The 21,187-nt window shown below is 44.0% G+C and overlaps 1 protein-coding gene across 1 annotated transcript in view; it reads left to right on the top strand.

Annotated features, from left to right (window-relative positions):
• The first annotated feature begins 3,935 nt into the window (after positions 1-3,935).
• LOC116637466 (mastermind-like protein 3) overlaps positions 3,936-21,187 on the top strand; it is a 239,465-nt gene continuing 222,213 nt past the window's right edge. The window contains exon 1 of the mRNA XM_032412878.1: positions 3,936-5,222. Within this exon, the coding sequence (XP_032268769.1) occupies positions 4,752-5,222 (471 nt within the window). The 5' untranslated portion in view covers positions 3,936-4,751. The remainder of the gene's footprint in view (positions 5,223-21,187) is intronic.

The following is a 21,187-nucleotide window of genomic DNA, read 5'->3' as shown; positions in this document are numbered from 1 at the left end:
TTGCACAACCTGGGTCCTGCTGACCTCCCCAGCCTCAGCCTCATTTCTCAGCACAACCTCCCACACTCGTGCTCCTGTGAGGGAACCACTGGAGGATTTGCTGAAACAGATCTGGGCCTTGCTCTGGCTGTTTCCTAGCTCCCCATTGAGTACCCCACCCCCCCCAACCTTTGCTTGGCTTACTTCTGCCCAGTTTTTGGAGTGAGTTCAAGGGGAGCCTTTTTAGATCCCCATGCATGCCCTCGAAGCCTCCTTTATGTGTTCCCATACCCACGTCATATTAGTCCCATGACTGCATCTCCTGCTGAGTCTCGTTGGTCATCACTGAGGTTGGGACTGGGCCCTACACTGCTCTGCTGTCTTACCAGTGCCTAAGACAGACATCTGGCACACAGAGGCCAAAACTATATTTGTGAAATTGTTGATATGATAGCTCTTGCTAGACAGTTGATGGCACACCCCACTGCTGCTAGTAATTCAGGACCACCAGGGCCCACTCTGTGGGCTTATATAAAGGTTTGCTTACCTTTAGATGGGCAGCAGAGTACTCTTTCATAGTACAGTGACGAAGAGTTCTATTGATCCACATTAAGCAGGAAGCAGAAGTGGCACATATACTGGACTTTCTACACAAAGACCTCTTTTTTGACACGGAAACACTGGGCCCTATCAGATGGACATGGGAGGATGATGCAGAGTTGGCCTAAAGAAAAGGGAATCTAGTTCAACTCCTTAGAACTACCAACTTTGGCTCAGAGCCAGAGCCTCAGGACAACCTGGTACAGGTACTTATTCATCATGTTCTTCTTTTTGGCATCCAGAGAGATATCATCAAAGTCTGGGGAGGCAGCCACATAATTTCTTTCTCATCATTGCTATGGCATCTCAGATTTCTTTGCTATTCTAGACCAGCAGCACTGATGATGTGTCCATAGCTCCGTCTGGAAGTTTTGCTTCATAGCAGACTCAAAGAAAAGATAAAGATGGTCATGCTATCAGAGTGCACGGTAGGGAAAAGGGACTAAAATGGCTTCCCCAGAACTTGGACTTCTCTATGACTTTCAAGGAGTTCTTTAGGATGGTGATCAACAAAGTTGGAAACCTTGTGGGAGTATATCACGGGAGTCTAGAAGTAGCCAGTATGAAAGCTTCTGTTTCTTCTAAGGTCACTGGAGCAGATTAAGATCTCTAATTCAGCATGACTTGACTATGTTGCTCAAGACTCAAGTCTCGTTCACTTCCTGCTTCTTTCTTCTAATCAGCCAGCACAATTAGGATGGAGTTTCTGACCTCAAGGATGTCACAGTGGAATACTGCACAGGTCAATTTCCTCAAAGACACTTCCCCCATTGCCCATTACACCACTTCACAGTCTTTTCTGTCCCTACGTTTTGGTCTTGGAGCTTGTGGCTGCCATTCCCACCATCTTCATGAGATGAAAGATGGGTGCCTTTGTGTGTGTGTGCGCATGTGTGTGTGTGTGTGTGTGTGTGTGTACAGACACCCATGAGGAGTCAACTTTTCTTTTTTGTATAGTCCACTCATGCACTAAACTCAAGCAGCAAACTGTAGTTGTGCAAGAATAGCTCCATTTGTCATTGGGGAACTCTGGGGTAAAGCCACAAAATGTGCTCCTCCACCTGTTGGTCCCCCAAAGGGAACGATGCAAATTCTTTTGTATTTTTGGTTTCCCTTCATGATAGGAGAGGTAAACAGCTTGATAGGAATGCATATTGCTGCTACTGTTGTCATTTTTTTTTTCAGAATTGACAAATTCTCAATGAAAAATTAAATTCTGAGTCACAGGAAGAAGCTAGCATTAGTACACAGGTTTCAAAACTGAAGACCCAGTACTCAAGACCCTCAAACTTACTGCCTCTGTAAATCAAACTGTAGTCTTCTATGGGAGATGTACTTGCTTGGAAGGAGAAGGAATAAGAATTAAAGAATTAAAGTATAGTGAAGAGAGAATAGAGTGAATGCAGAGTCATAGCTTCCTCTCTGCAATGAAGCCATGTGTTTCCTGAATTAATAGATATTATTTAGTTAATGTGTGAAAAAGACAAAGGCTACTTTGTGATGTCTTTTTCTTAATAATTTTCTCTATGTTTTTAGAATCTGAACTGACTTTTTGCTATAGAACTAATTCAGTTAAATTTTCTGACAGACTTGAAGGAGGGGCCGTTATGATACAGAAACTTGTATGTTAACTAAGTAGCCCTCTGAAATAGTATGGCAGCTTCAACGAGACATACTCTCTTACATTGGTTTCACTCCTTAGAGGTAATCTCACACCACATTAATCAATATTTTGCTGCCCATTTTACCATATAATCCAGTGGATGTTAAAGATATAATTTACCATATAGGCCTGATTAATTGAAGAAAAATATAGCTTCTTATTGCTGACATTATGAGGTTAGAAATAGCATCCTATGCTAATCTGCAATGCCAAGAAATGAAGATGGTTTAAATCAGATCTCATGACTAATGCATGAGATCCAAAGTTCTTTTATTCCTGGCTATTTTAGAAAACTGGGGTGTATTTTTACCCTAAAAACTAATTCTATAAGATTTATTGAGATAATACAAAATGCCTTATTATTAATAGCTCACAATCAAGATTTTTGTACTACCGATGATCACAGAAATGCTGTTTCTCCATTTAAATTTTTAAAAAATTATGTATATGCAATTAAGTCCAGGTTCAAGGATATAATATTTGATCCTTAGTTTTGTTTTGTTTTTGATATTCAATATCTGGAAAGATAAAGGAAAGTTTAGATTGCTTTCTGTGGTAGTTATTCCATTTTAATTGTACTTATTGTGCATTCGTTTAAGCAGAAAGAAATATATCTAGCAATAAGGTAAACCTGTTTTTTTGCTTGTTTTTGTTTTGGTCATGACAAACTGTGAAATGCTGTGTTTTTCCTATAGTTCTAGTCCATGAAATCTGCAATCTTTCCACTTGATTTACGAAGGACCCTTAATTACTGCTGTCATTAGCACCTAGTGTTCAAAACAGTCTGTTAAAATGTACTGTTAGTCTCACCTCCAAGTCCCTGCTTGCTTTATTTTAATTTTTTTCCAAGGGTAAGTAAAACAATAATTGCCTTAATAACAACAATCATGTACAGCGAATTAAATAAAATTCCAAGTTTTTTGGTGCCTATTTCTTTTTTGTTCAGAATTCGGTATTTGTGTGTTAAGACTGGCTTAGAGTTTGAACAAGTGTCCGTAAGCAGGGTTATTACTAGCAAGGACTTATTACCTGGGTTTTAAAAACGAGTCACTCATTTGTCTTTTTCTTTCCACATGGGTAAGGATGACAGACAACTGCTGTGAAGCTTCAATGTTTCTGCCTGGTCATGCACAGTTCTGCAATATAATGCATAAATGTATAACAAGAACTTGGGCTTGCATGATACCTCGCTTGGAATAAGGAAATCCAGCCAGGCGCGTTCACGCGGCCATCTTCGCGCGCGCGCGCGCGCGCGCGCTCACACACACGCGCGCGCGCACACACTCTGACACACACAGACACAGACACAGACACACACACAACACAGACACACACACACACACACACACACACACACACACACACACACAGGTCAAAAGTTGATTAATTCCCGAGATCCCCCAGAATCTTTTTCTCTTTTCTGGCAGCTCGGCATCCAGTCAGGGTAGTAGTGAGGTTGGGGGCGTGGAGGGGCGGGGAGGGCGAGGCGAGGGAGGCGGGAGCCGGGTGCCGGTGCGTGCGCGCCCGCTCCTGCCGGGTGAGAGTCCGGGCCGGGTTTTGCGCCGTGTCCCCCGGCTTGTCTCACGGCCTCCAGCCGCCGCCGCTGCCGTGTTTACTGAGCTCGCGCGTCCTGATATCACTCCGCTGGCATGGAGGAGGAGGAGGAGGTGGAGGAGCGAGAGGAGGAGGAGGAGGAGGCGGCGGCGGCGGCGGCGGCGGCGGCGGCGGCGAGCAGTTGATCATTGTGATGGTGGCAGGAGCAGCGGCGGCAGCGGCAGCCCAGCCGAGCGTTAGGGGCTGCTCTCCGCGCGGCGTTTTGCAAAGGACTTCACCGATCTACTTTTGCAGTCGCCTCGGACTGTCCATGTGTTTACTTCCCCCAGCCCGAGGATTCGATATCTAGGTTCCTGTGAAATGCAACTGAGCAGCCAAAGTACTTTGAGAACACGGGGCGGCATAAACACCAAAACTTTTTTGTGGAAGGAAAATGCAATAAGCAAGCTTGCCGTTTTCCGATGCGGTGTGGAGTGAGTGTGTGTCGCGCGTGTCCGCACTGGAGGCATATGCTTGTGTGTGTACATGGGGTGCATTTTTCGGTACGTAGGGAGAAAACGCTTGCCAACCACCGGAAATCTCCTGGAATTTATTAGAAAATAATGGATTATAAAAAGAAGGCAGGAGAGGAGCGGATCTCCCCTTGAGTTGCAACCCGATTTGCTGCTGGCTCAGTTTGTTGTGATTCTTTTTGTTGATAGGTGTCTGATGGTATTCTGATAACACCCCCCTTTTTTCCCCTCGAGCTTTACAGTTTAAAAAAAGGAAACAAAAAAAACCCACCCCAAAATCTCTCCCCCTTTTTTTCGCCCCGTCGGGATCGCTGTTTCCATCCATGTGCTTGCGTCTCCCCCGCGTTCCACTTAAACTATTTTAATTCTTGGACCCAAGGAGGAGGCTGATAGGGGGGTGGATAAAAAAAAGTTCTTCCAAAATAGTGTGCCCGGGGAGCAGGATGGGGGATTTCGCAGCCCCCGCTGCTGCCGCGAATGGCAGTAGTATTTGCATCAACAGTAGCCTGAACAGCAGCCTCGGCGGGGCCGGGATCGGTGTGAATAATACTCCCAATAGTACTCCCGCTGCTCCGAGTAGCAATCACCCCGCTGCCGGCTGCGGCGGCGGCGGCTCCGGGGGCCCCGGCGGCGGCTCAGCGGCGGTCCCCAAGCACAGCACCGTGGTGGAGCGGCTCCGCCAGCGCATCGAGGGCTGCCGGCGGCACCACGTCAACTGCGAGAACAGGTATCAGCAGGCTCAGGTGGAGCAGCTGGAGCTGGAGCGCCGGGACACCGTGAGCCTCTACCAGCGGACCCTGGAGCAGAGGGCCAAGAAATCGGGCGCCGGCACGGGCAAGCAGCAGCACCAGAGCAAACCCCAGCAAGATGCGGAGGCTGCCTCGGCGGAGCAGAGGAACCACACGCTGATCATGGTGAGGGCGCACTGGCAGCAGGCGTGGGGCGCGCGCGTGGGGGGGGGGCGGCGTGGAGCTTCTTATATGGGGGGAACGGGTGTCTGATTTGCACGGTGGCGAGATGGGCTGAAGCCGAAGGGTTAACATCAACTTTTCTGAGGGAAAAGCTGCCGTCGTCGCTACCTGTTAATCTGTCAGGGTTGTCAGATTTGGGGAAGAGGGGGCGAGAGGGGAGAAGCCAGTCACGACTGCGAGGGGCGGAGGGAGCCTGGAGGAGCGCCGGAGTGAGGCACTGGAAAAGTTTTCCCCCCCTCTCCCTTTCTTAGATACGGATTTGAAAGAGAGTGAACCCAGAGTTGAAACCTCGCTCCTCCTCTTCACGACTCCCCACCCCACCCCTTGCCGTGCCGCTTCGCCTTTCCAGACCCGTCCCCCTTCGCCCACCCCTCTCAGCACATCCGCCGGGTGCAGGGAGAAATTGATGCTGTCGCAGATTCTGGGCGGGCACCAGGCCCTCAACCCCTGGGGTGGGGGGGGAAGGGAGAGGTTCTCGCCTCCTCTCCCTAGCTCACCCCCTTTGGGCTGAGAAAGTCTGAGAGTTTTGTGAATGAACTTTGAAGTGGGTGAGAAGCGAGCGAGGGTGGCTGCGCGCACGCGTTCGCGGGAGCGCGCGCGGATGCGGGGCGCGGGTGCGCTCTCTCGCCGCTAGAGCCCCGAGGCTGGCCCGGCAGGTGGAGCGGCCGGGAGGGTCCAGGGGGGAGCGGCCTGGCGGGTGTTAGCAGGGGAGAGCTAGGCCCCCGGCCTGCAGCCAGGGTCCGGACCACGCAACTCCGCTGGGAATTCTTTCTCCTCCTCCTATTAAACTTGCTTGCACCGAGCCGGCTTCAGCCTCCACCCCGCTCCCCGCCAACTTTCCAAGCTGGTCTAATAAGCCCGGAGGAGTGGAAGGTAGCAGGGAGGTGAAAGAGGCTTAAATGGCTGGGTGGGTGGGTTCGAGGTAGATGAGCAGCCAATGGCTTAACTTCTCGCGGAGGAAGGGGCAGTTCCCACCCCCTAACCCTGAGGGTAGAATCCTTTCTCTTATCTCCTCTCTCCGGTTCTTTTGCTTTCCTTTCTGGGTGGGGGTGGGGGTGGGGGAGGCCGGAAGCTTGGGAAAGGTGTCTGCAGCCCCCTCCCCCACCGCTCCTCCTGGCTTAGCGCTGCGCGTGTGTGCGGGGTGGGCCGGGCTGTGGGAATCCAGGAGCGCGGCCGGGCCGCGCGCGGTCTCCCTTTTCCTTTGCCGACCGCCCCTCGATCGCCCGCGCAGCGCCCGGCGCGGGCGGCCCCCTCAGTATGCGGTTTATACATCGCGCACATCCCGGGTCTGGGAGTCCTCGGCGCCGAGGGTGGTGCCGGTGCGGCCGCGGGCTTTCGCCCGGCACTCTGGCCGGCGCTCCGTGACAAAGAGCCGGCTAGGGGGAGGGGAAGAGGAGAGGCCGCAGCGCTCGCTCCCCACCCTCTCCACCTCCCCCCACCCCGCACGTGAAGAGGAACAATTTGTTTATCTTGGGCTTCAAGAATCCTTCCCTCCTCCCCGTTCTCCGAGGCCGCCCAGCCCCTCCTTCTCCCCACCCTCCTCGGCGCGATCCTGCCCAGTCCCGCCGGCTGCACCTTCCCTCCTCCCCCTCCTCTTCCTCCTCCTACATCCCTCTAGCCCGCCTTCCCCCTCCCTCTCGGTGCGCGGCCGTGGGGGGAGGGAGCGGGAGGCGCTTTGTCCGCCTGGCGGCCCGGCTCTGCCCCTGAGGCCGCCCGGCTGGGAGGGGCGCTGCGCCCCGCGGTCCTGCCTCCTCCGCCCGGGCCGCCCGCGCCCCGCGCGCCCCACACTCCCCAGTCCCCGAGCGTGAAGAAGAGGCGGACTCTGTTTAGAGGAAGAACGTCTGTCACCGGAGTCAGGGAGGGAGGTTCTGGCTTTACAAACAGGAAGCCGAAAGCCACTGACACACTGTAGCTTTTCTGATTGTACCCGGAGGCGGGGCCGGACCTGCATCTCGACCGTATCTCGCGTGCCCTTCTCCTACCTATTTCTCTCCCAGTCCGCGTGGTCTCCCTCTCCCCGCCCCCTCGCGCCCTTCCACATATGGGGAGACTCACTTTGTGAACCTAAGACTGAAGTAGAATTTGAAAGGCGCTGGCAATTTCATGCCTGCCTGCTCCACCCCCTCTTTTCGTGTGTTTGTACACCCCACACGCACGAATTGCGTAAAAATAGGCTTTTTTTTTTTTTTTTTTTTCCGTGAGGCTCCAAAATCTCAGCACCACGCAATTTCTCCCGACCTTTCGGGATGGAGGACTGCGGTGGCGTTACCTCGCCAGCTGGGCAACGCTGGAACAAAAGCCAGTACCCTTCCCGGTGCCCGGTCGCTTTTGATCGCAGGCGAGAGCAGTAGACTTAGCGGCCAGAAAGTTTTCATGTTTGGGTTAGGTTCTCTCGAGGCTGCCCTGTGGGCCTTCGGAGGGGGAGAGGGAGCACTCGGGGTGTGCGCGCCCGGGTTATAACACACCCGCAGGTGGAAGGAAGTCGAAGATCCTGACGTTACCTGGAAGGAGGTGGCAAGCTCAAGCCAGAGCTTACTTTTGAAAATGCAAAGACAATGCTTACTTGAATGGAGGAGACATAAGCTGTAAATATCATAGTGAATCCCGGCTTAGCAAGTTAACAGACTTGAAAAATGATTGCCTGAAAAATAGCATTTGTCTGTCAATTTTGTGACAATTTAGCCCATTGATTAGATTGACGTAAATGCCAAGGCTATGTATGGAACAGTATATTCTAGCTTCAACTGTTTTTCACATATACATCTCCCATTGATATCAGTGGGAAGTATGTGTGATGAGTGTAATGAAAATAAACAGCCTTAATTCTTAAGCAAAGAGTTGCATGTAAAAAAAAGAAAGAGTTGCATGTACATTTATGTACCACAAAAAGGAAAGAAAATAACATCATTCTTGATAAGCTATTTTTTCTTTAAAAATAATTAGTTTAAAAATTCACCTTGGCCCTTGAAATGAAAGAGTACTTTAACTTAGTCTATGTATGAGATAAAATCTTGGAAGCAGAGGTTGCCAAAAAAATGTTGAATTTTCATTTTCTTGACTTGGCGGCTGGATTATAGTTGGGCTCTGGTGGGGCACAGAGCAATTACATTTAGTTCTCAGATTGGGCTGTCTATCTGGAAAACCCCAAAGAAAAGCAATAATCAAGCAGAGCCAAATAATAATAATGGTGATGATAAAAATAAAGATGAGTAGGATTCTTTTCTGTTTTATTGCTATTGTTTACCTTCTTAGGGCCAATATGTCCAAAGTACTAAATATCGATTAGTTCTCTTTCTGCCTGGTTTGGGTTAAGGAGGCAGTCTAATCAGTTCTTTACCTCTTTTGATTTGTTTTCTTATCTTATACATTTTTAAGCACAGGCATGAAAACAAAAAAAATAAACAAGCAAACAAAAAGCAGGATGGGTGAAGTGAAATAGAAATCTTCCTTGGTTCCAGGCTTCTAGAAGGAGCCTAGGTTTTGTGTGTATTTCTAATAGCCCTGCCTGTTAAGAGACCAGGGAGCTCAAAAAAGCCTCTGTTTGAAGCTGCAGTATCTCAGGTGAAAGGTAATTTCTGGACATGTAGTCAGTCAAATAACATTTACCCATTCCGCCCAACACACTTGCACTTTGTTTGTATAGAAGGGATTGTCCCTCAAAGAGTTGTTGGTGAGAACTATTGATTTCACTTATTAAAGAGTCTCAGGTAAAAAGGTGTCTTTTCCTAAAATACTTTTAATTATTTGTGGTAACAAGAGACATTGTTCATTCTCTGTACATGGAACTGAAGGCCTGGTTAAAATTCTAAGGTAAACTCCAATTGACACAGATTCATTTTCAAGTCAAAGATAGATTGACTTGACAGAGGTGTAATCATTCAGGCACACCAAAAAGCATGACAGTGCAGTCTTCAGAATTTCAAAATGGTGGTAGCCTTACTTGACCTGGTTCAGTCCTGTGTTTTCATGACTTTTTCACTCTGTTAGTGCCATTATAACTTTCAAAGTGTGCTTAATTTTTACGGAGTTTACAGACTGCATAAATCTGTGTGGTTCTTGCTCTGAAGAGTTTATCACATAAAATTCAATTGATAATAAACTTATTAATTACTGAGTATTGGAGAAAACAGCAACCTATCCAGAATTTTCTCATCCATTCCTGGAACAGATCCAGGAAATGTCAACATATTAGTCCAATGCTAAACCTCCTTATAAATGAATCTGGTTTCCCATTTCTTATCCTGTTGAAGGTAGATTACTGGCTCTGTATCCAGGTTTTTTGGCAGGCTTGTAATGTCAAACCATTTCTAAATCTTTCATAGGAACCTTTTCATTGGCTTATCCTGTTCTGCTATCCTGGGTGATAGGATTGACAGTTGCTTCTTGAAAAGCTTTCCATAGCCCACACAGGGTGTGCCTTAAGTTTGTGAAAAACTTTCTGGAATTTCATTTCCCTGTGCTTCACAAGTGTTGTCTTTTAATTCTTAAGAAACATTTTTTTTTTTAAAGCTCCAATACATATCTAATTATATTATTTATGTTCTTTGGTGGTGGTGCATTTTATTTAGTACTGGGCAGCTAGAGATCAGAAACGTAGAAGCACATTTAGTTAATCATTAATCATAATCTACAAAATGCTCTCTGGGCTGAGTTCCTTCCCAGGGAAAGCTGAGTTTTCAGGCAGGTGGTATATTTGATACTTTCCATCCTGACTCATTAGAATTATAAGGGCAAGTTTTAGAATCTTTGTAGGTTTGTGTTACCTGAAATGAGGAAAATAAACAGTCCAGGTATATGGTTTACTGACATTTCTGTAAGAAGAAAGATGAGAATTTTAAACATTAAAATAGAGTTATATAGAGTCATTACATAAATATCTGAGACCAATAGCGAATTGTTATTAAAGAGGTTTCCTGATGGAGCTCTTCCATTGGTTGACATAGGGGGGTATCTCTCCCTCTTTCTCATCTTAGTGCTACTGCCGTACAAGGAATCCAGTATAATAAACCATTTTGCACATCACATAGTAATTCTTGGACACATTTGAAGTACTTATATATTATTTAATAGCATAGAATTTTATTTGTGATTAGTGCTCTGTGTTTGTTAATTAACAGTTCTGTACTGTGTTCTTGAGCTTAAGATGGCTAAATTCTGTCATCTTTTCCACATTACTCATTATAGAGAACTGTGAAATCAACCAGACATCAAAATCTCATAAAGAGGAACATATTTAAAACTCAGTCCCATGATTTTTATAATATCTGCCTTTTAACTCTCCCAAATAGCTTTGCATTTTTTCACTCTATTAATCAGAGGCTGTTTATCCAGTTTTCAGACCCTGTAGCTGCTTGCTTTGTTTTTTCTTCCCTTCCTGCTGCCAACCTTTTGGTCTTTTCAATGACCTTTAGCACCTTTACCAAAGAGTGGGAAGAAGCAATAAGAAGAGAAATTTAATTTCAGGGCTTCCTCCTCTCATAACTAATGAAACTATTGGGGAGGATGCCAATTATTTTGGATTAATTATGGATTTGATTTTGTATACCATTTACTCTTCCTTAGCACAAATAATAGAGAATAGACTGAATTTTAAAATTTCAGTTCATTCGTTCAGCAGTATTGGTACATAGGTCATAGTGCTTCATAGAAGTTAAAATGCTAAATCACACTCTTGCATCCAAGACTGAGTATATACTTTGTAGGTGTTTCAGTATTATTCTAGCTAGGTTTAAGGGGGATAACCAGTTTTTATTTGTTTGTTTGTTTTTAATCAGCATTAGGCTTGATGCCAGTGACTTCTCAACAGCTTTGGGCTGAGTTATATCCCCTTCTCCTGACATTTTAAGTAAAATAATATGCTTTACTTTCCTGTTGTTTGAAACTAAGTTGACAATGGTTTCTGTTTGTTTGTTTTAACAAAGCTGATTTACAGATGACTGCTCCAAAGTTATAGGATCCCCCAAATTAAATTTCATTAAAAATACAGCATGCTTTTCAGACAGACACATTCCAAAAATTCATTATTCATGTTTGTGAGTTGGAAATGTAGCTTCTGGAAAAGCAGCTATCACTGAGAACTGATTAATTCTCCTAACTTAAAAGGAAAACAAAACAAAAAACTCTTGTTTAAACCTAGGAAAACTTAAAGAACTAAACAAATAAGGTTGGATAAAATTACTTAGAGGATGGAGTTGAGAGCTTGCTGTATAATAAATACTTAAAGATCATAGTTCCATTTAATGGATCAGAGAAGGGACACACCTTTCCCCCCCCCCCCCCTTAAGTCTACCTGGCTGTTCCATCTGTTAAAAGGTTGAGGAGCTTTTGAGTTGTGGATAAGCAAGTCCATTTGGGAAAGAAGCACAGCATTCCCTTAGGGCCACATAACACGTGCATAGAAAAAGGAAGTTACTGCTATGGTTCAGGTTTTTTTAAGGCAAGCTGTGTGTACTATTCTTGGGGGAATTTAATAAAAATCTCGAAAGGCTTGCAGTACTTACTCTGACAAAAGGAAAGTGATTCCTTAAGAATAATTTAGACACGGGGCGCCTGGGAGGCTCAGTCGTTAAGCATCTGCCTTCGGCTCAGGTCGTGGTCCCAGGGCCCTGAGATCGAGCCCCGCATCGGGCTCCCTGCTCGGCGGGAAGCCTGCTTCTCCCTCTCCCACTCCCCCTGCTTGTGTTCCCTCTCACTGTGTCTCTCTCTGTCAAATAAATAAATAAAATCTTAAAAAAAAAAGAATTTAGACACTTCTTTTTAATTATATTGGGCCTCCCATTGGTTGGAATGACCTTTATGCTAAAGTAGGATCTTTTAAAATACAAATAACGAACATTCATCCTCCTTAGCAATGAATGGCTTAACCACTGTACAAAACTGGAGTGAAATATTTAATTTTTTAACTAACAGCCTCCAGAATTTCCTTTCTAATTCCTTAAATCTCCACCCTGTTGGGTAGAATCTGGTTGTGTAATGTTTCATGTTGTGGACCCTTCAGCCCTCAACTATATAGGCGATTACGTGTGCATGTGAAGACGTTGTTAGGATACATTACTGTATATCTCTTCTCCCCTCTCACAATATCTTTCAACACCTCCAGAAAACTCATATCTGGACAGAGGCTCCTTTCCCTTCAAAGGAAAAGGCTGAAGTGCTGTGAGTCTGTTTGTGCGGATTCAACGTGGGTTGTAACCCTGACTCAAAAGGATTGCACGGCTCTAAGAGACAAGCTCTGCCAGTGCCCTTTATTCTCACAGTGGTTGGTTATTTTTCTTTCTTTGATTGTTTGTTAGATGCTGAAAGCAGCTCAGTGATTGAGAGTGAATCTAAAGGGATTGGTTCCCAGGAAAGGGCTTTAAGGAACTGAGGCAAAAGGGGATGAAGATTTTGGAGGCATCACCTGGAATGGATGGCAAGGGGGAGAGACGAGAGATGATCGGTTTTGCTCATTTGTGGTAAGCAGACAGTGTCCTGGTGTCTTGGGAGCTTACAGAGGTGAAGTGTGCTTTTAGTAGTCTATTCTGAACCTTCAGACCTTACAAAAACTCAAATATATATGTTTTCAAGAGCCAATGGCAATATTGTTTGTATATGGAAAAAATCACATTCCTAAAATATTTTCATGCTTTCTTAAATGATTACTACTGCCATTGGATAGATTTACTACTTATAGGATTCCTTTAAGTCAGTGATTTTTAAATCGGTGGAGATTTTGCTCCCTTCCCCTCCCTGGGAACATTTGGCAATGTTGGGAGACATTTTTGGTTGTCACACTGGAGGGACGCTACTGCGGTCCAGTGTGTAGAAGCCAGGAATGAAGCTAAATATCTTACACTGTGCCCCACAGTACCTGGTCCAAAATATCAGTGTTGCTGCTCTTGAGAAACCCTGCTTTAAATAAGGAGCTCCCCTAGGATGTTGAAAATACACAGTGTGGCTTTATTCACAGCTTTTCAAAAACACTCTTATTACTTAAGGAGTGGAGAAAGGAGGAAGTGCGGCAGAGGGTACCTTGGAAGGAGGTAAAGGGCCGCTGTGCTGCATGTCCGCTCCAGCCACGTGACCATCCGACTTTTCACTTCCTGACTGTCCGCCTCTTGTCTCCTTGCCTGGCAGAAGGGGAACAGTGATCATTTATTTGTACCTCACAGAGTGATTGTTAGGCCCCAATGAATGAATATGTATATATGTAAGAGTCCCAAAGACTTTACGGCACTCTGCTAATGCTAGGCCTATTTTTATGAGTTACTTGCACGTCACTTAATTGTTCGCCTCCTGTGCAGGTGCAGACGTAAAGTTGAGTCGTTGGAGGCTTGTTTCGCTCAGGCATAAGCCAACATCTAATGACTAGGTATTGAGCAACTGCTACATCTTCGACACGATTTCTAGGCACTGGGGATACCATGGTGAAAGGGGCATCCTTGCTCTCATTGGATGCACACTGCGGGACATGGTTTCCGGGTTCCGATTAGCTGTTTGAAATGGTTTTGTGGTTTTATGAGAACACGTTAATGGAAGTCATTAATAAACTCATGTTTAGGAAAATCCTAGAGTGCTAAATGCTTTGTATCTTCTTGCAAGCTTTCTGTGGCTATGGTTTTCTTGCATTGTTTTCTATATTTCATTATTTTTCAAATGAAACCTCTTTGTGTGGGGAGAGGATTTATTGGTGTGGTGGGGAATAAGATTAAGGTTGTTAAAAAAAGAGGCAGGTGATCATCTTTCTTTCCTTTTTTTGACTAGGTGACACTTGTAGCACCATGATCACGGCTTGACATCAAGCTTTTAGAGGAAATTAGACAAAGAAGAGAACATTTAGAAAGAAGCAGGCAGGAAGGTGCAAGGACTTGAAACCATGTCATATGAAAAACAGTTGGAAGACCTGGAGGTGTTTAGTCTGATTTAGAGGGTATGATTGCTTTCTTAAAATATTTGAAGGGCTGTCAAGTGAAGAAAGGATTAGATGTGCTCTTTATGGCCTCAAGGGGATAAAGTTAGGATCAGTGGTTGGTGGTTATTAGGAGTCAGGTTTGGTTTAATATTAAAAAAAACACAATTATATCAAAATTAAACCTGTTCAAAGATGAAATGGGCTGTCTTGATGAGTGAAAATGTTCAGCAGAAGTTGTTCAGTTGGCTAAGTGTTGGAGAAGGGGTTATGACTTTTTTTTTTTTTAAGGTTTATTTATTTGAGAGAGAGCACATGCACGTGCACGCGAGTGCATGGGGGGAGGGCAGAGGGAGAGAGAATCTTAAGCAGACTCTGAGCTAGGCATGGAGCCCGACGCGGGGCTCGGTCTCATGACCCTGAGATCATGGCCTGAGCAGAAACTAAGTCAGGCACTAAACAGACTATGCCACCCAGGTCCCCATGGCATCTTTTTAAAATTATAAAACTTTTCAACAATATAGAAATAAAATACCAGTTAGTGAGGACAGAGATTTTGTCTCTTTATTCATCTTCATATCATCATGACTAGAAAAAGACCTACTGTACATAGGAAGAACCCAAAATATTTGTTGAATAAATTGCTAAGTGAAAGTAGTTTAAGAAGTGACTTAATTCTTCTCCTTCATGTTACCCCCTTCTCAGAAGTTACCATGGTTTATAATCTCTCTCTCCAGACCTTCTTCTGTTCACTTACATATATACTATATATTGTATATCATCACATGTTAGCTTTTTTCTACACAAATGGAATCGTACATATGGTTCTGAGATACACTTTTTCCACATAATAAGTTTTGGAGATCTGTCCAAGTCATTACATATAAATATATGTAACATTACATATATATGTATATATATATCAGTTCATTCTTTTTAACTGTTGTATAGCATTCCATAATATAAATGTTCCATAATTTATTAAATGATCCTCTATTGACAGACACTCTTGTAGTTTCTCAATTTCTGCCAATTAAACGTTACAGCAATGAACATCCTTATTCATATATTCCTTATACATATGTGAGCATTTCTGTAGCACAGATTTGGATTTCTTTCTATATATGTAATATGTATAAAGAAAAGGTTGACCAAAAAAAAACCTTTTAATCTAATATGGTTTAATATAGCACCTGAATCTTACTATAACCCATTTTAGAGCAAATGATAATTGTGTTTCCTCAAAAATACAGCTTCAAAAAAAAAAAAGTGTCAACTCTAGTAACTGTGCTGGTCTTTGCAGTCTAGGGTGAGCATTGTTAGTTTTTAAAGGTTGTGTATCTGGCAACGTATCTTATAGGAATGACTTTCCTTCTTTTCATCTGGTCCTGAAGAGGAAGTTAGTAGGAGTCTAGTTAACCAGTACCTGTTCATGCAGTGAAAGTGGGAAATTCACTTTCTTGAATGAGATTATAGTTCTCTTTACCTTTCCCGAGCTTTGTGTTTCACCGACCCGTGTGGCTTCATTTGTAAAATGTATTTCACTTGGTGCTCTCTAGTACCTGGGGTACCAATGGGAGCGGGTTTGAGTGGTCGTAAAAATCTAAGGTCTGTGAGTTACCACTTCCTACAGGTTAAATTACCCTGACTAATCCAGTCATCTGTGTAACATGGTAATAACAACCTGCTGACCGGGCCAACTGTAGAAAATGCATCAAAATGGACTTGCCTCGACAGTCACCTTATAGCGTTTGTTTAGACAGTGAGAAGTCCTATCAGTTTTCATCATACATGTATGCTGAAATGGTCTGAAGACTGCCCTTGATTGGAGTTCTTGGTCATTTTGATTTACCTCTGGCAGAGCGGCTGCCCTACACCGAGAGGCTAATAAGTATAGTCTGTGTGTTTATATAGCTGGAGCAGTTTGGCTCCAGAATCTGGGTTCTCGGCTATAGCGTTATTCTGCCTTCACCTGCCTGAAGTGTTCTTTCTTGAAAGGGTTGTGCGAATAGCTGGATTTTTGAAATAACCATGCTCTGCCAAGGAACAGTCCTTACCTACTTGACTTTCCTTTAGGTTATAGGATCAGTTTGAACAGGAGTCAAAATTAAGATACGTGGTCTCTCGCAGGGTGCTGGTCCTGCTATTTGATAATGAGGATCCCCGCTTTGCTCTCTCCTGGCCTCATATACCTCTGGCCTGTGTGTCCCTCCTTATCCTTTTTTTCTTTTTTTTTTTTATCACCACCTCATGTTTCACCTTTGTCACAGGGCGGTAGGACCTGGAAGCTTGTGCCGGATGTAGGTGGCAATTACCTGAACCACAGAAATAAACCCAGGGTAGGCATGTAAAGTGACTGGGGACCTGAACTTTATAGGTCGTTCTCTACCAAGTGATTTGATCAACTAGGCATTCCGTTTCAAGTTAGGACGTACATGTTGATTAGCAGCAACCATTTTCTGCCATTTAGCTGAGCCACCTAGCACCTTCGTGAGAAACCCTCCCCACAAAACCTGTGGCCAGCCAAGTTAATGCACCCGTGTGCTCGGTGCAGACTTTAGGGAAGGGCGCTTCAGCCTAAAGACAGCTAGATAGCTTCTGTTTCCACAGCTTAAATCGCATGAGTTAGTAATGTATGTAAAATATGAACCTTGCTCCTAATCTTCTAACCAGGCCATCCAACATGATAAACCTACGAGTTCCTTACTGTTGCTGTTCTGGTCAGACAATAAAATTTCAACCTCTCACTTTTGCTGCCGACAGTCAGGTTTAGTTTTGCTAGTCTTCTGTCCCTCTGAGGAGTATCGTACTTTTTTCGTGTTTGCTTCTGAATATTCCTGGATCTGTTTCTTTCATTTCTAGCACTAGAACATTTTCTCTTAGGGATGACTTTCACCTATGCACAAGGTGAACAACTACCTTGCATTTTGCACGAAGTATAACATTTACCTTTATATTGATTGTAGTCAAGTAAATGGTTATATGTTTTGAATATTGGTTATTTCATAGCTATCTGATTATATTATTAGATAAAACCTGTTTCCCAAAGGCTATTGAGATCACACCTATGTTGTAGTAAACTTCTGATTTCTAATTCCTTTGGAAAGCATTTTCTTATTTCCAGTTGCAAGGGTCCAGAGATGATTTGTAATAGGGAAGAAATGACTGCAATCAATTCTTACCTTATTGTGGAGTTTTTTTTCTTTAAACATATCTTAGAAAAGTATTTCAGACCTTTTGAGTTTTATTTGTTTTTTGAAGAGAGTTCAAAAACTGTGGATATAAATTCATAAACAGGAGTGTCAGAGGTCAACATTCACATTAATGCAAAGAAATTTGACGCATCAAAGCTCAACAAAATTTTCTGGATGCTCAGGAAAGGAAAAGAGATAAAACTCTTGTAATAGTTTATTCTTGGGTTTTAGCTTCAGAATGTCTAAGTGATAATAATGCCAGAGTTCCCAGCGGGGGTAAAACATTCCCTTTGCCTGTTCCCATCTTCTGTTCCGGGCTCCCATTGTCCCAGTTCTAATCCACTGTGGTATTTCAGTCCATCCTCTTTCCCTGCGTCCCTCCCGTCCGTCCGTTCATCCAGGAGAAGAGTGTGTGGCTATAGCAATGGATGCCTTTGCAAAGCATGCCGGTGGTGTTTATCTTTAATCACTTAAGGTATTTCCTCACAGTGGAGTGTGCACATCGGCACTTCGGCACCTCATGGATTGCAACATTCCCTTGCCACTTACATCCTGCCCTGGCCCTTTACCGGGAGGTTCTCTGAGGTTTGGTAAACAGAGGTGGTTTATATAAAGAAGCAACTTTCTCAGTTTAGATGTTGTTGTGGCTAAATGGTTGAAAGCGTATTTTGCAGTTTAACTAGGAATTCCTAAACGGTTTGCAGCTGCTATTGGGTTTTTAAAAAACACGTTCATTTTCTTCACTGAAGTATGGAAACAATGATTTTAGATTTGGATTTCGTGCTGCTTAATTCTCAGAAGCTCTTGAAGGAATATTTGAAGAACTTGTTTGTTGTTATCAGTAAATAACCATACTCAGAAAGTATTTTTGGCAGGTTGTATGTGTTAGAGGGGTAAATACGTCTGGGGCCCACACTGAGCTAGAACATGTAGTGGTAACATTGAGGGTGACCAAGTAGGATAAACTGGTGCTTTGAGGATGGGGGGTATCTGGCCCTTAGGCTATTGAAATTCAAATGGGCTGTTGCTTTTTCAGTGTTTGATCCTGTTCTTAGGTTGAAAGGATTGATATGAATCATTCAGGAGCCTTTTATTAACTTTAAGTTATGGTCTCAGATTGGAATTGGAACACTCAGAAATATGGAACAGTAGTTTCAAGTAAGGGCGCTTAATGACAGTGTGTGCTTGTGAGAATTGGGTCTTGTGTCTTTGTTCCCTTCTTTGAGGCACAGGTTGTCTGTGGTACTGGTTTGGTAGGCTTCATGTTTATCTGTGGTCTGGAATGTCAAAGGATTGCAAACCTGAGAATTTTGTTTCCCTCTTTAACCTAAAGTGATGGTGTGGGAGTTTCTGGTATTGGCTCAGGGGGTGGGGACAACCATATGTGGGAGAGGAAAGGGGGACTGGCTGGCTTTGGTATTTCCATCCACACTTTCTAATGCCGTTCTCATTACTTTATTAACGAAGGGTGGATACTTTGAATAATTATTTATGTCTGTCTTTTCCTTCACAGTATAATGCACACTTCACTTGTTTCTTCAACTTTTCATAATATATGTGTTTATGATACACTGAAGAGCCATAAATTTGAGGAGAGAGATAATTAGCTTTGACAAACTTACAAAAATGAGACTGTAAGAGGAAGAGGCAAGAGGGTTGCTTCAGAAAAGGATTGCATTTCTGGGCTTAAGGGAAATTATCCAGATAAGAAATTCTGCAGTGTTAAAATTCAGAACCATTTGGGTGGCACAGGGTATAGGAAGAAAGGAGTTATTTTGTGATTTTTAAAAATTTAAGTATGTTTCATAGTTTAAACAAATCTTTTTTTTTTTAATTCTCAAAATAGAGTTTTTAAATGGAGAATTCAAGACTGAGTAATAAAATGGGAGGAAGAAACAGCAGCTCAGTCAGTGGTGTTAAAATTTCCTGTGGTTTGCACGCCCTTTACCTTTAGTCTCTTTCTTAACATTAGTGTGGATTGTTTTCGAGGAACCTCTGTTTAATAGCTATCTTACCTTAAAGAATAGTTTTCCTTTCGCTTTGGTGGCTCATGTATTCAGGGAAGCCTTCAAGAAATATGGCTCATATAGCATTAACTTGACTTAGTAGTCCATCCTGCCCCTCCCAATTTGGGGATCCTTTGTAAAGGGGACAATTAAATTGTCTCAATGTCTATAAGGAAGATTAACCATGGGTTGGGTTAAGTTATTCCTACTATTGTACATTATTTTCTGTTTTCTGGATTAAAAAGAAAACTTGAAGACAGAGTGTGAGAGATTAACACCGAAAGGGAGGAGGGTAAAATTCGTGTCATCTGAGGTGAGCAAGGCTCCAATAGTGCCATTATTTCAATGGCTCTTCTTCCCTGGGCCAGATCAGGCTCTCATCCACAATGGAGGCCATGATGATACAGGGGGTAAAAGGATCTATCTTGAATGTTCTTAGATATACTGGCTTAATGCTCATAAGAGAGAGAAAAGGCTTTTTAGGGGAGGTCCACCGAGAAAGAAAAGGTTTAGACAGTTCACTGTCAAGTCTACAGGATGAGTTATGTTTGGTTACTGTCAGCTCTCAGCAGCAAGGTCTCTTAGCATTGACTAGGGTCTTGCTTGATGGAAGGCTCCAAGGGAAAGAATGGGGAGAGCTGTAAGGTTTGGATTTCCCTGTAAATTGAACCCAGTGTCACTGGGAATCGCAGTGAGGAGCTCCTTTAAAATGTCCAGCTTTTTTGCTCTCCACACTCAGGAGCTGCTCCTGCTTCCCCCACCCCCTCCATTCCTATGTCTTTTGTTCCATGAATAAATATTATGTGGTTTGGTGCTCATTACTCTTTGATATGAAAAAAGGCAATTCATTAGGTTGAAAGAGGAGGGGGAGGGAGACACCATTTTTCACCCGGTGCATCAAACGCGGTTACACTGATTTGAATTCCCAGAAAAGTAATAAAACAGTGAAAATAATGATAAAACAGCTCATGGGCTGACAGCTGTGCAGCACCCGGGAACACTGAAGACAGGGCCCCGTGTTGCAGCAGGACAATATTGTGGAGCAGATGGTGCCATGGCAAGCCAGTTGTTGGACTCGGTGGCCGCCTTTTGTTTGCGGGACTCTCCCAGCATTGGGTCTGTGGTAGCTCTTCAGAAACTTCTAGTCTCGTTGGCAGGAGGGCTCTTGGCCCCACGCCAGCCTTACTGTACGGTGGCTGACTCAGACCATGCGGAAAGGCTCACGCTTGGAGAGCATTCACGCCTCCTTACTTTGGTCACTAATCAAATCATTTGTTCAGCCAGTATAAATTAGGATCTTTTTCCATAGCAGCCCAGTGGCTACATTACAAAAGGAAAATTTTCTACAGGAATGCCAATTAATTTTAGATGCGTTAATTCACTGGTGCTCAGTTCTTCGTGTGAGAGTGAAAATTGTTGTGTTTTATTTTAGTGCTTTTTAGATGCACTTTGCACGTTACCTCTTCATTCTTCAGGCTAGAATAGCAAAAGCCGGAAAGTATGTTAGGGCCAGTGTTACTGCTAGAAAGGAGAGAGAGTACCCGTCTATCTAGTTTTTACAAGACCGTGCTAAAATAGGCCCTTTGCTTAGCATGGGTCTATTTTTTAAATGTGTGAAGCTGGCATGTGTGTGTGCATAAAAAGACTAATTAACTCCACTTTCCTCTGGAGGGGTCTCCTTGGCTGCCCTGTTAATGCGCTCCACGTTGGCCAGAGTGGCGCCATCATCCCGAATCCTTTATGACTTCAACCTCTATGTAGTCATGGTCATCCGTTCTGGTTCCTTTGCTCTTGACTCTGAGGTGTAAGGAAAGATCCAGA

This window comes from Phoca vitulina, unplaced genomic scaffold (assembly GCF_004348235.1).
Source record: "Phoca vitulina isolate PV1807 unplaced genomic scaffold, GSC_HSeal_1.0 scaffold14, whole genome shotgun sequence".
In the NCBI taxonomy this organism is placed as follows: domain Eukaryota; kingdom Metazoa; phylum Chordata; class Mammalia; order Carnivora; family Phocidae; genus Phoca; species Phoca vitulina.
The sequence above is the reverse complement of the archived record's forward strand: the minus strand, read 5'-3'. Positions and strand labels throughout refer to the sequence as shown.